The sequence below is a fragment of the Cyanistes caeruleus genome, chromosome 17 (genome assembly GCF_971803275.1).
Source record: "Cyanistes caeruleus chromosome 17, bCyaCae1.hap1.1, whole genome shotgun sequence".
Classification (NCBI taxonomy): domain Eukaryota; kingdom Metazoa; phylum Chordata; class Aves; order Passeriformes; family Paridae; genus Cyanistes; species Cyanistes caeruleus.
The window spans coordinates 2629067-2642362 of NC_141717.1; the positions used below are offsets into that span (position 1 = coordinate 2629067).

General features: G+C 45.3%; 1 protein-coding gene across 2 annotated transcripts in view; it reads left to right on the forward strand.

The window, feature by feature from the left end:
• IFT38 (intraflagellar transport 38) overlaps positions 1 to 13296 on the forward strand; it is a 55291-nt gene that overhangs the window by 32353 nt on the left and 9642 nt on the right. For both annotated transcript variants that reach the window (XM_086854257.1, XM_086854258.1), the window contains exons 9-10: positions 3517 to 3589; positions 12760 to 12864. In XM_086854257.1, the coding sequence (XP_086710383.1) occupies positions 3517 to 3589; positions 12760 to 12864 (178 nt within the window). The remainder of the gene's footprint in view (positions 1 to 3516; positions 3590 to 12759; positions 12865 to 13296) is intronic.

Consider the following 13296-nt stretch of genomic DNA (forward strand, 5'->3'; position numbering starts at 1 on the left):
CAATGAAAGCAATGAAAAGTCACTCTGACCTGCTGTGAGGGAACCTCTGCACTCTTTGAACACACAGAACAGGCTGCCCAGGCAGGTTGATCACTCTGTCCCTTGGAGATCTTTAGGACTCAATAAATTCCAGCCCTGAGCGCTGGGATCTGATCCCACCTCTGGTCCTGCTGGACCTGGAAGGTTCCTTGGATCCAGGGTTGTTCAGAGGGTCTCAGTGTCAGCCCTGCCTTGCTGCCTATTTCCCTCAGCTTTTGGCAAAAATTACTCCTTTGGGCAGATTTAGACCCAGGAGAGGCTGCATAATGTATGAGGCAGAGAAGGAGAATTTCCATCTGTCTGCCCCTAAAGCAGGATTTTCAGCCCCAGTGATCCCTGATACCCTGAAAGCCCTGGGAGTCTCTGAAGGGGCAGGTTGGTTTGGATTTTGTGCTAATTGGTACTTAAATTGTGTTGATTTGACACTGTAATTCCCCAGTGGGAGCTGCCATTTCATTTGAGTAAAATTCACTTGTAGAGGACGATCCAGGGAGTTTTTCCCTGCTGCAGTTCTTTGGGTACTGGAGAAACTGAACAGGGGCTTAAATAGTGGCTCCTGCTCAGGCCCAGAAATGCAGCTTTGGTGATCACAGGCATTCAAAGCCTTTACAAAATTAAGTAATAAATTCTGTTTACTTTCTAGATTTTTGAATTGCCATCCCTTCTTCTCCCTCTTTGAAGATGTCACTTGCTAAGGACAGTAACCATCAGTTCACTGATGCTCTCCTGGTTCTGTTTTGGAGCTGCCCTTTGAAAACATTTTCTGTTGCTGCAGTTTTTGATGAGCTTCTGCAGAATGTGGCAGTGATGGAGCCACGAGCTGCTTTGGAAGGGAGGATGCACAGGCTCAGCAGGTCCCTTGGGCAGACAGTGGTGTGTGACCAGCAGTGCGTCAAGTTATTCAGAAACCTAAACCAGAATTCAGAAAAACAGCATTTTTCCTGCCAGTTAAGTGTCTGGGCTGGCTTACAATGAGCCAGCTGAGCTGCTGGCAGTGAAAGGCTGGATGAAGGGGGGAGAAGTGGCTCATCTGTATGCATAAACATTCTTTTAGCCTTCATTTCCCTTGGAGTTTAAGTTCACAAACCCCACCTTCTCAACCCTGCTGTTTACCCCACAGGTGCAGCACCCCATCCTCCAGTCAGGACCCTGGGTAGGCACGTGCTGAGCTGCAGTGAACAATTAGCCTGGCTTAATTTTGTTTTGATGGATGAGTTTGCAGCAGGTTCTTTTTATGTCACTGCCCAAGTGCATTTCTGGGAGCTGGAGAGTGGGAGAAGGGAAGGAGCAGGGAAGCAGGGCAGAGGAGCTGCTTATTTCTCTGAATTGGAATTGCCAGCTTCAGCTGTGCTGGTGTGTACCTGGAACTGCAGTGCCAGGCAGTGATTGTGTCTGTGCTGATTATTTCACTGCACTGTGAACATTCTAAATGTGTTTCATGGGCTTATGAATTTGGCCCCATGACATTTGGGAAATGCCCTTTCCTTTTTATCCTGGTTTTTCCTTTCTCTGTGTGGGTTGCAGCCCCCAGTGGGGTTGGGATCCAGGCAGGGGATGGATCCCTCATGTATCCATTTGTCCCAAGGGCAGAGCAGGGGGGAGGCTGCCTTGGGAATGGGGGCAGAGGCTTATTTACAGCACTGACCATAATTAAACCTTAGGGCTGGCTGGGAGGAAGAGGTAAAGATAAAAAAAAGACAGCAATTGTGAGGCTCAGTGAGAAAATCCTGAGCCTCACTGATGCAGGAGGAGGCCTTGGAATGACCAAGGGAAACACTGTTAGCTAGAGACCTGAAAATTTTGCCTCAGGTCCACACATGTTTCAATTGTCATCATTTTTGAAAAGGCTTTGCTGGCACTGAGGAGGTGGAGAGTGTTAATCATGAAGAAGGAATTCATAAAGAACATTTTCCTCCACAGAGTGTTTCAAATGTTCTGAGTCTACATGAAATGAGATAAAAAACATTCTTGTGTCCTTCCCTCTCTTGTTCTTGCAGGAATTAGCTTTTCCCTGCAGAGCACACCCATCAGTTTGAGATTTCAGTAGTCCTGGTGATGCAAGTTGCTGCTGGAGGGTCTCACTCCATGGGATTTGGCATCCTGACCTTTCTGCTTTATGCCCCTGGACACTGTCACAGCTGCTTCAGTTTTGCAGGGTTCTTCCTTTGGTCCCAAGGATCCATTAGCAATATTCCTGTCTCTGTTAGCACTGAGAGTTTGTAGAGCAGACAGTTTGTGTGATTGTCCAAAGCAGATTTTTGGGTCAGGATTTATTTCCTTTAGAGAGGTTCTGAGCTGTTTCTCACCAGGTACAGGTGACCCATCACATCCACTTGGAAACATCTTCCCTGGCAGCTTTTCCAGTATGAATTTCAATTCCCAGGACAGATATTTATGCCAAGTTGTGTTGGACAATTCCACTCTATCCCCAGACCTCTATTTCCAGCAACTTCCTCATGTGCTGGGTGGGCCTTGGAGGTTCCTTTCTCAGCTTCCACACTTATGGAAATGAATTTCCACATGAAAGTGTAAAGAGCCTGTGTTCCATTCCACATTTCATGCTCTTTCTTTCCCCTGTCCCGTGGATATTTCAGCTGAGCCCACATTTCCTTCCCACAAGTGCAGTCTCTGTGTGGAGGTCTGATCACATCAGAGTAACTGGTGGTTTTAATTATAATCATATTTTGCATAGAAAAAAATCAAAGGCTCAGAAAAATCTTATTTCAATCCACAATTAATTAACTTGCCTCTGCCTGACTGGAATTGAAGAGACTAAAATTAGCAAAATTTGTGGCTAAATCTTCTATCAGCTGTTGCCAGCTGTTCATGTTGGGGGTTCTGGCTGTGCCTGATTCTGTGCATTCATATCCTACCTAATCTATCATGTTTAGCTTGCTTTTCATCATTAGCATTACCCAAAATTAAGCTAAATGTCATTTAAAATGGGCTAGAAAGGTCCCATTCTGTGACTTTTTGGTGTCATGACCTTCATTTGGTTGATTTTCCTTTGCACCAGGGTGATGTAATAAATACATGGCTGTACTTTTCCAGCTCATTGATTGGGTTGTTTGCTCCAGTTTGGTTTGCATGCTTGGAAAGGTGTGGATGCTTTCTGCTTTGGATATGTGCTAGAAAGTGCAGTCATTTCACAAACCAGTTCTGGTTTTTAATGGTCTGTTGGCTGAAGACAACTACCAAAGCTTTTCAAAGCAGCAGCAGTCATGTTCTGTGGGATGAAGACAAATAAATTCATTTTCCAAGGGATAAGTGATGTTTCACCCAGGGGGGATGTAAGGTTGAATTTCAATGCACTGCTTGACCTGGGCTTTATATCCTGACCCTCACAAAGCAAGCAGGAGCTCCATGTTTCAAATCAGACCTGGTTTTTTTTCCATAGAACATTCTCAATGCTGACATTGTCTAGTCCCATTCCTCCTGTGGCAGCTTTCCCAAGGCAGCTCTTTTCTCCTCTTGCAGGAAGCAGCCAACATGTTACGTCTCATTCAGAACAGGCTGAAGGAGGAGGAGCAGCACCTGCTGAAGAGTGGAAGTAAGTGGGATTTCCTTCACCTCTTGGAGTAGCAGAGGAGTTGCTAAGTGCTGGCTACTCCATGTGTAAGTGTCCACTTCCAAGGGGACATGGGGTCAGAGTCAGCAGGCAGGGGTACAACAAGTAGAATTGTGGCAACTTGAAAGGACAGCAGTGAAATGTTCTCTGGGAATGTTCCCTGCCTTGCCAGTTTCACCTGCAGAGCTCAGGAACGACCACAGTCAGCCACTGAATGCTGGGCAATCCCAGAGCAGATTTAGGCTTCATTTTACTGCTCCCACCTGGGCTGGCTGGGGACACAGACTTGTCCCAGCACCAGGGGATTGCTGGCTTGAGAGCAGACTTGGACAGAAGATTCTTCTCAGCCAAATGCTTCATGGAGGTGAATAGTCCTGCTGGTTTGTGCCTCACCACACACATGCTGGGGTGTCCTGCAAAACCAGAGTGTCCTTTCTGGCCCCAACTTCTGTCCTCAGCACTTGTTGAGGACAGAGTTTGGTTCTGTGTTCAGAATTATTCTTTATTACACAGATCAGAACTTTCCCAGATGAAAACTCACAGCTTAAAATCATCTCTGATATCATCAATCTTCTCAATAGGATCCACATTTGCCTCCCTGCATTTGTTTGATTTTAGTGTACCTGCAAAATGGGAATGCAATTCAAATTTGGGGGTTTTTTTTCCTTTTTTTACTAAACTACTTCTTAATTAATTAGGATCAGAAGGGAATTAATGACCTCTTGAGACTCTGTAGAAAGCTCACAAACCAGATACTGCTCTTTTTGAACCAAACACCAGCCAGAACTTAATCATTAACTACCTCTGTGAACTTAATATTGCAGTCTGTGCATTTTTATTTGATAACTGGGAGAAACTAGGAAGAAAGTTAATTCTCAGGATCAGAGAGAAGGGAGTTCATGAAAGCTGAAATTGAGTAAAGACATAAAAGTTGCACTTGACAGTTTGTTTGTTGTCTGAGATTTTCAGAGCAAACTCATGAAAGAGGAAATTCACTGATCTCTGTCCATCTTTGATCTCATATCAATGAAGTAAAGAGTGAAGAAGTTTTAGCTGAAATACAGGATTTGTAATGTAAACTACAAAATGTGTAACTATTTTAAGGGTTTATTTGCATGAAAAAGTTCAAGTCCTGCTCTCTGACAGTTTTTGGGGTGAAAAAGTTCAGGAGGAGCTGGGCATCAGTCACCAGTAACTGGCAGTGTGAGGTGTAACATGAAAATTTGCTGCCCTGCTTTGTCTGTGGATTTTCAGCTGGAAAACTGTTCTGTCATTTTGCATCTCTGAAAGAAAAGGAACTTTGCCTTTTAGTGACTGATTTAACTGCCACCTAAGAATGTGATTATTACTTTTAATGACCTCAAATATTACCATAATACATCTTAATTCAAGTACCTAATTGTCATAATTAGCATTTATTCTAGTGAGAAGAGCACCAGGATCCTGCTTTCCAGAGCTGGCTCAATTATTGACTGTCCCAACACCTTGGCAAACCGAGTCATCTCTGTCAGCTCCACCCTACCTTTGTCTGGGAAAGTCTGCAGGGGAGCTGAGACAGGAAATTTGGCTCTCTGGGACTGTTTTCCAGTCAGGAGCACAGAGATTAATTAATGGAATGCTGTGAAGCTCCGCAAGAGCACAGTCTGCTCACACTTAACAACCCTTAGAGCAGACCCCCCTCTCCTCTGCTCGTTATTAATTAAATGCTGTCCTTTAAACAATTCAAACCCAAGAGATTTGCTTTGGTGGGAGAATGCAGAGGTTGGTGTCTCACATTTCACAGTTGGTTTACAGAGCAGCTGTGTTAATCCCAGGGTCCTCATCACAGGGAAAAATACACATTTGGCACAAGAGGAAACAAAGAAAGAGCAGCAGAATGGGCTCAGCCCCACTGAGCAGCTTTGCCTGCCCACCCTCCCCCAGGGTTAATTGTGCAACTCACACCAGAAACAGGGATCACCTGAGGGATGGAATTTCTGCTGGAGAGGATTCCCAAGGGACCTGCAGCTGGATCTGGCAGTGATTTTATCAAGACTGCTGTGAGCATGGTGAGGAAATGGTGTGAGGTACTGCAGCCTTGGACACTTAAAGCTTGCAGCTGTTTGGATTTTGGATGCTGCATGCTCCTGGGAGGACGTGCCCTGTAATGCTCCAGTGACAGGGAAGAGTAAAGAACTTCACCATCAGAAACATCTTTCTGAAGCAGGCTCTTGGAGGAAAAAATATTTCATAGAATCCCAGACTGGGTGGGAAGGGAGCTTAAAGCTTGTCCCATTCCACCGTCCCAGGCTGCTCCAAGCCCCATCCAGCCTGGCCTGGGACACCTCCAGGGATCCAGGGGCAGCCACAGCTGCTCTGGGCACCCTGTGCCAGGGCCTGCCCTCCCTCCCAGGGAACAATTCCTTCCTAATTTCTTGTCTAAACTGACCCTCCTTCAGTTTAAAACCCTCACTCCTTGTCGTGTCACCACAGACCCTGCTAAATACTTCATTATTGAGTAATGCCCCCCAAACAAAGCAAGGATGTTTCATCCAAAGTTTTATTCCATCTTTGGGAACTTAGGGATTTGTTGTGTGGGCCCCAGACACCAAGATGGTTGAAGTGGGCCCTCCTCTGACTTGGTCTTGCTCATGCAGCAGGTTCTGGAGATGAAGGGATGGGTTCCTTCTGTGCTCACTGGAATCAGGGCAGGCTGGCCTGCTTCTACCACTATCCCAGGACTCCCTGGCTGATTCTGGAATGTTGGGGTGGGGGAATGAGCTGCTTTGGAAGAGATTCATTGCTTCCCTCCTCAGAGGGGCTGCAGGGGCAGTGCCCCCAAAAGGAGCAGGGCAGGTTCTCTCACTGCTAACATTGTGCCCCTGGGAGCTGCAAAACACGTCATGAGGCTTTTCTAACAGCATGAGCTGGCAGGTGGTGACAAATTTGTTGCCATTAACTGCTAAAAGTCAGCATCTTCTCTGTCCTGTGAGCACTGCTGCCTTCACCTACCCTGGAATTGATCAGCTCTCGCATTGTCTGGATCCCCTGACTTCATCTCCTGCTAATTTGGTAAGAAGGGTTCCAAATTAACATTTCATTTCTCTCTGCAGTGAAGCTGCAGGATATTTGGTCAGCTGTCAGATGAGTTTCAGGCTGAGAAGCCTAAATCCTGTTTCTCATAAAGGAGAGCTGTGGGATGGAGGTTGAGTTGTGCTGGTCTGTGTTAAGAATAAAGTCCATGGATATGAACTTTCACATAAAACTGGCAAAATTGTTTAGTGTTGCTGATCAACAGTCTGGTTCTTTTTTCTTTTGCTTCCACACATTGCAAATCAGCTTTTCTCTCTGACAGAGCAGCTCCATAAAACCACTGCACTGAAAAAAATAACCAAAAAACCAACACTAAATTGTCTGAAGTACTGTTCTTAAACAACATGAAGATTTTGAACTCTAGCTACAGATCAGGCTCTGAGTATTATCTGCCTGATGAAAATACACACAATTAAGCATTTGCAGCAGTATAAAAATGTCTTTTGTGCTGAGCAGGGAGGAAATTGCTGTTATTTTTCTAATCTTTGCTTGGCAGAAGTTGTTCTTAGGCTGATCCAGGCAATGGTGTCTCACTGCTGGTGTCTCTCTGCTGCCCCTGTGCCACATCCAGGACTGGTGCCACATAACAAATCCAAATGCATGAAACTCAGGGCTTGGTTTCCTTGTTAATGGCAAAGTGACAGCTAAAACAGTGTATTAGACATTGCTTAGATGAAGGCTGGAGATAGCACTCCTGTCAGGTGTGGGTACTGGATGCTCTGGTACTGGACTCTGGGAGAGGAGAGGCCAGGGAAGGTCACTGATGACAGCAGAAATTCAATTTATTTCTGCAGGTTTATCCAAAATTACAAAAACTTCCTTCAGCAAAAAGGAACAACTTGCAATGTATCTAGGTTGAAATATTTTTTCAGACTCAGCAGCTTATTGCACTTACAGGTCTTTCTTTTTCTCTTTTTTACACACTTTTTCCAATGCATTTTCTCATATTCTTCAAGAGCTTTTTATCAATTTACAAGCAGGCAATGCAGAATCACAGGATCACAGAAAGGTTTGGATTGGAAGGGACCTCAAAGCCCATCCAGTCCCACCCCTGCCATGGCAGGGACACCTTCCACTGTCCCAGGCTGCTCCAAGCCCCATCCAGCCTGGCCCTGGACACTTGCAGGGATCCAGGGGCAGCCACAGCTGCTCTGGGCACCCTGTACCAGGGCCTGCCCACCCTCCCAGGGAACAATTCCTTCCCAATATCCCATCCATCCCTGCCCTCTGGCACTGGGAAGCCATTCCCTGTTGTCTTTGCACTCCAGGCCCTTGTTCAAAGTCTCTCTCCACCCTTCTTGTAGGAATATATCTGAGCTATATTTTTTAAAAAGTAAAGTATTTTGTTTTGAAAGTGTAAAAACATAAACTCTTTGAATTTTTCAAAATATTTCCTGTATTTCTTTTGACCAGTGCTGTGCCCAGGATTAATTTCTATATGCAGTATTTGCTGTAAAACTGAATTTTTCATTGACTCTGCCACTTTCTTCTTTTTGTGCAGCTCCACTCATTCCACCCTGCATCCTCTTGCTTGGTCTGTAAAATGAATAACCACTCATTTTCCTCAGCATTTGGAAATCTGCACTACTTGAATCTTGTTCAGCAGCAACCAGAGGATTTAACTGATGCTCCTGAGTGCACCCTTTCTACTCCAGAGCTGATGCTTTAAAACCTGCCAGCAGACAAAACAAAAAGCCCCATTGCAGCAGCTGTGGGATTTGAGGGGTAACTCCTGGATGATATTGCTGGTGCTCAGGCCATCCATCTTCTTGTAAGAGACACTTGGAACTGCTCCACAGGAGCTTTGTGTTGTACTTGTTGGGTAATTGCAAATTCATGGTCTAATTTAATAGTGCTTGGATGGATTTTTGGCATGTAAGACTGTTAGAAATAGTTCTGGTCACCAAATATGACCTCTTTATCAAATGGGCCCGAAAATAACCTAACTGCTCACTCCTGCTCAGACTCCAAACCCCAGTTTAAGTGGAGCTTGTCATCCTGAGTTAATTTTAATTATTTCAAGTGGCTGAGACCTGTTGGTTTCCCAGGCAGTGGTTAATCATCCTTAATGATGAATTTGGAGTTTGGATGCTGTAGATAGACCAGGCTGGATGGACTTGGAGCAGCCTGGGTTAGGGGGAGGTGTCCCTGCCCATGGCAGGGCTGGAATGGGATGAGTTTAAACTCCCTTGCAACCCAAATTATTCCATGATTCTGTGATCTTAAAATGACCAGGCAAGGTAAATAAGTGCACTTAGAGCTACCTCTGCAACCTTCTTGTTGCTGTATGTTGCTGTTACTGCCCAGTTTTTGGCTGCACAGCCAAAAGAACCAAAAAGTCAAAGAACATCCAGGTTTTCCACTGGAATTCCAGGAGTTACACACATCTGGACCTTGCTCAGTAGCTCTCAGTACCAGGCTGAATTCCTCTTAGAGACCAGATGACAGATCTCAGTTTTGTGCTGAGGACAAAGGACATTTCCTCCAGGTATTTTTATACCCAAGCCTTTCTTTCCCTTCAGATGGCAGAGCTGTGGGTGTAGGAGCATGCAGGCTGATCCAGAGCCTGGTGCTGTGGGTTTGCTGTGACAATAGGATGGGTTAGGCAGAGCTGAGGCTTTCCACAGGCACTGGGAGAAATCACAGTGGATAGACACATCAGAAATCCCAATCCCACCCCCTTTGGTTTTTGCTGTTCCCTTATTTCCTGCTAGCCATTAACTGGATTTCATTTGGGATCAAGTGGCTGTCAGTTGCCCATTTGATTGTTCTCATGATGCTTTCTCACCAAAACCAGCATCCTGCTGAGTGCAGTAATTGCTGTGGAGCCAGTGCCTGTGTTTCCAAGGCAGTGATTTTCTACACAGCACTTCCAGCTAATTCCAGAGCATATCAATAAACAATGGCCACTGTGCTCATTATCCTCACCACAGTAACTTCTTCTTTTACAGCTGGATACCTTTACTTGAATATTGATATAAACTACCAAATCTGCTATGAAATCACCGCTAAGTTATTAAATCATGCTGCTTTTCCTTCAAGCATTGCAAATTACCAGAAATTAAATCATTTCAATATAGTATTATCTGTCCAGGTTTCAGCTGTGGCTTTTTTCTGGGAGCAGGAACAAAAATCCCACCTTTGGAGATCAGTGGAAGCAGGATGTATTTTTTGTGGCTGGACAGTTTTAAAGGAAACTAATTTAGTTGACTGAAACCCATGTTTATGAAATAGAAATGTTGAAATGAAAGGCAAGTGGGGTTTAAAATCCCACTATATCCTCCCTCAGCTAGGCTGATATTTGGAGTGTTTTCTGTGCAGCAGAGGCAATCACACCAGTGGGCCCAACACAATTTACAGACTTATTCTGCTGATTACCTTTTCATAATAAAAATACAAGGGCTGCTTAAAACCTCAGTCTGAAGCTTCTGGAAGCTGCCAGCTTGGCCTCAATTGGAGGACATGGATTGCTGAATAATAATAAATAAGTCTGTTGTGAGCATTCCAATAATCCTCATGTAAACCCATATAAATCTCATAAGCCAGCTCCATTCAGTGGGTTCTGTACTCCATGTACAAGCACGTGGCAATTCTGGTGCCTGTGGATTATTATCTTCATTGCTTTATGCTGATCCTGAGAAAAATCTGGGTTTTTTAATAAGGAATGTTCCTTGTCTCTCCAAAACTGATTGCAATTGGCTGTGCAGTGGTACACTTAAGACTGTGGCTTCTTCAAGGGCAATCAGTCTTTTTGTATGTTGTTAGATGAAACTTCCTGAACTGACACTTTTTATAAATACCAAGAATATTTTGGTGAGAACTGGGCACACTGGGTGTAGAGTGAGGAGTTGGTGGTGAAACACTGCCTAGGACACAGCACTGGGCTGGTGTTTAATCCTGGGAAAAAGCCTGTACTCAGCTTCTCTCTATCTTGTGTTTTTGAGTAACTTTTTAGCACTCTGCTCTGGTTCTGTGTCCTTGGGATTCTGGCTCAGCACAGTTCAGCTCAGCTGATAACTCAGATTGTACCTGGGCAGAACTGAGCTTGGTGATAGCGGGATTTGGCTTGATTGGAGCAGTATATTTAGGTTTGGGGAGTGGAGAAGGTGCTTGATGTCTTTTTATGAGGGAGCAGGAGGCTTGGAGGCAAGAATTTTGATACTGCTGAATTTGCATTTGCAGCTGTCACTTCCCTGAGCCTCTGGCACGAGTTCACTGCAGGGATGCTCCGAGCTGGGCTCTGTGTTCCAGGATTCCAGCCAGGCTGTTCAAGGAAAACCCAAACTCTTGCCGTGGATCCATAACAGGATTTGTTTCAAAGTCACAACTCAGCAGGAAAAGTGCTGTACTGTGGTTATTGGGAAGAAACTCTTCCTGAGAGGGTGGGCAGTCCCTGGCACAGCATTCCCAGAGAAGTGGCTGCCCCTGGATCCCTGGAAGTGTCCAAGGCTGGATGGGGCTTGGAGCAGCCTGGGACAGGGGAAGGTGTCCCTGCCATGGCAGGGGATGGGACAAAATGGGCTTTGAGGTCCCTTCTAAGCCAGGCCATTCCATGACATGCTGGGAGTTCAGTTGATGAATTTGTATTTTCATTTGGCCTGAAAGGCAATCCAGGATTTTTAAAGGCACAGGGGAAGAATTTCTTCCCCATATCCCATCCAGCCCTGCTCTGTGGCAGTGGGGAGCTGTTGGTCCTGCTCAGCTGGCAGCTCATGCTCAGGAGATCCCAGACAGGAGCAAGAAGCACAATGGGCATGGAATGGGAAAGGTTTGGCCAGTTAATCAGTGGGCTCCCTGCAGCATCCTCAGCTCCTGGGAGTGCTGCTGCCTAACAGGAACACAGATGACAAAGCCTGAAGGGGAGAAATTTATGCTAAAAATAAAATAAATAACCAAGAAGGAAGAAAAAAATCTCACAAAATAAGAATGAGGACATGAGCAGTAAGAGCCATCACAGATGTGATAAATTCATTCTTTAATATATTGAGCACAAACTGGAATCCTTTCTGGAAGCTCCACATGGCTCCTCCCAATGAGTTTGCCCGTGGAAGGCTGAACAAAACCTCAGTTTCATAAATGCCAGGCAAACAGAAGCAGCATCCAGGTCACACAGCAGTGAGTGATTCCCTCACTTGCCAAAGAAGAAAGTGCAAATAGAAATTATAGCTAACTCTGCTGGAGCCTTGTAATCTTCCCAGGCTAGCAGATACTTCCCTTGCCATTATTATTTTCTCATTAACTTAATATTGCAGTGAAAAAGAGGATGGGAAAATGTCTAATATTTGTATATTGTCCGATAATTAAATACTGCAGAGATGTGTCAGCTCATTACTAATCCTGATTAAAGTAGTTATTTCCATTTTCAGCTCTGACATGTGTGTAATTAAATGTACCTGGGAAAGAATTGCCTATTTTCTCTAAACAATCAGCAGCAAATGTTACTGTGCTGGGTCCTCCCATGGAGTCCTGTTGGGTTTGTCCTGGCACTGGGCTGGGAACTCTGCTTTGCATGGGGAAAAGGAAACAAAGGCAGATAATGAAAATATCTGAAGAAGTTCCTGTCTTTGGAAGCTTCCCTGTCTCTCCAGCATCTTGGGTTGGCTGTAGCTGCATTCCTTTATCTGGGGATGTGGAACTGTGCTTCTCTAGCATTAAATGAAAGGCAAATACTCGAAGGAGATGGGTTTTGATATTGCTGGTGGCAGGGTAAAACCAGGATAATAAACACATACTTGACAAATGCTTTTCAAAGAGTTTGATCTTTAAATCACTCGCTGAAGTAGCACCTTCATACCCAGAGGGTGTTTAAGCAGCACCTTTATGCTACAGTCTGGGGTTGTCCCAAGGCTCTGACAGTGGGTGCTGCTTTGGCACTGCCTTGCTGAAGGATTTCTCCTTGGGATGTGAACATTGGCTGTTTTCCTCTGCTCTCGTGCAAAGCCAACGCTCTGCAGCTGCATTTTCAATTCCTCTTGGGCTAGAACAAAGGTAGAGCCGCTGGTATCTCCTGTGTCCAGCTGCTCTTCTGGGCTGGGGGTTGCTGGGGGTGATATTAATCAGCTGGCTTTGTTTTTAACCAGGTAATGATGACTCTGACATAGAAATCCAGGAGGATGAAGGATCTGACAGCGAGAGGGATTTGCAGATCCCGAGGCACCGCATCAGCACGGAAGCTCTCCTGCCAGGTACTCTAACCCTTCTTGAGCTGCCTTGATCCACAAGGATGTGCTGGAATTACCTGAGTAGCTGCAAATGTGAGAAGCCCCTGTCACCCTTCAGGATATTGGCACTGCTCAGCTCTCAGGAGCTGCAGGAGGATAAAGCCCTGTGGAAAAAACAGCGCTTCCAGGGGAGCCAATGAAGGATTATTTAGTGGGGAAAAAAGTGATTGTGTGGGGAAGATCCCACTTTGGTATTGCTTTACACATTCCTGAAGCAGTCCTTTACAAAGCCATAGGGAAGCAATGCCATTTCTCATTGCAAATGCAAAGCATTTACTTCCCTGTACTTTCTTGGCACCTTTTTAGCTGGGAAACCTTCAGTGAGTCAATAAAGCCACCTGCACTGGCTGGGCACAGGTGGACACACCTGAGCTGCTGCTGCCAGGGTGGGATGTA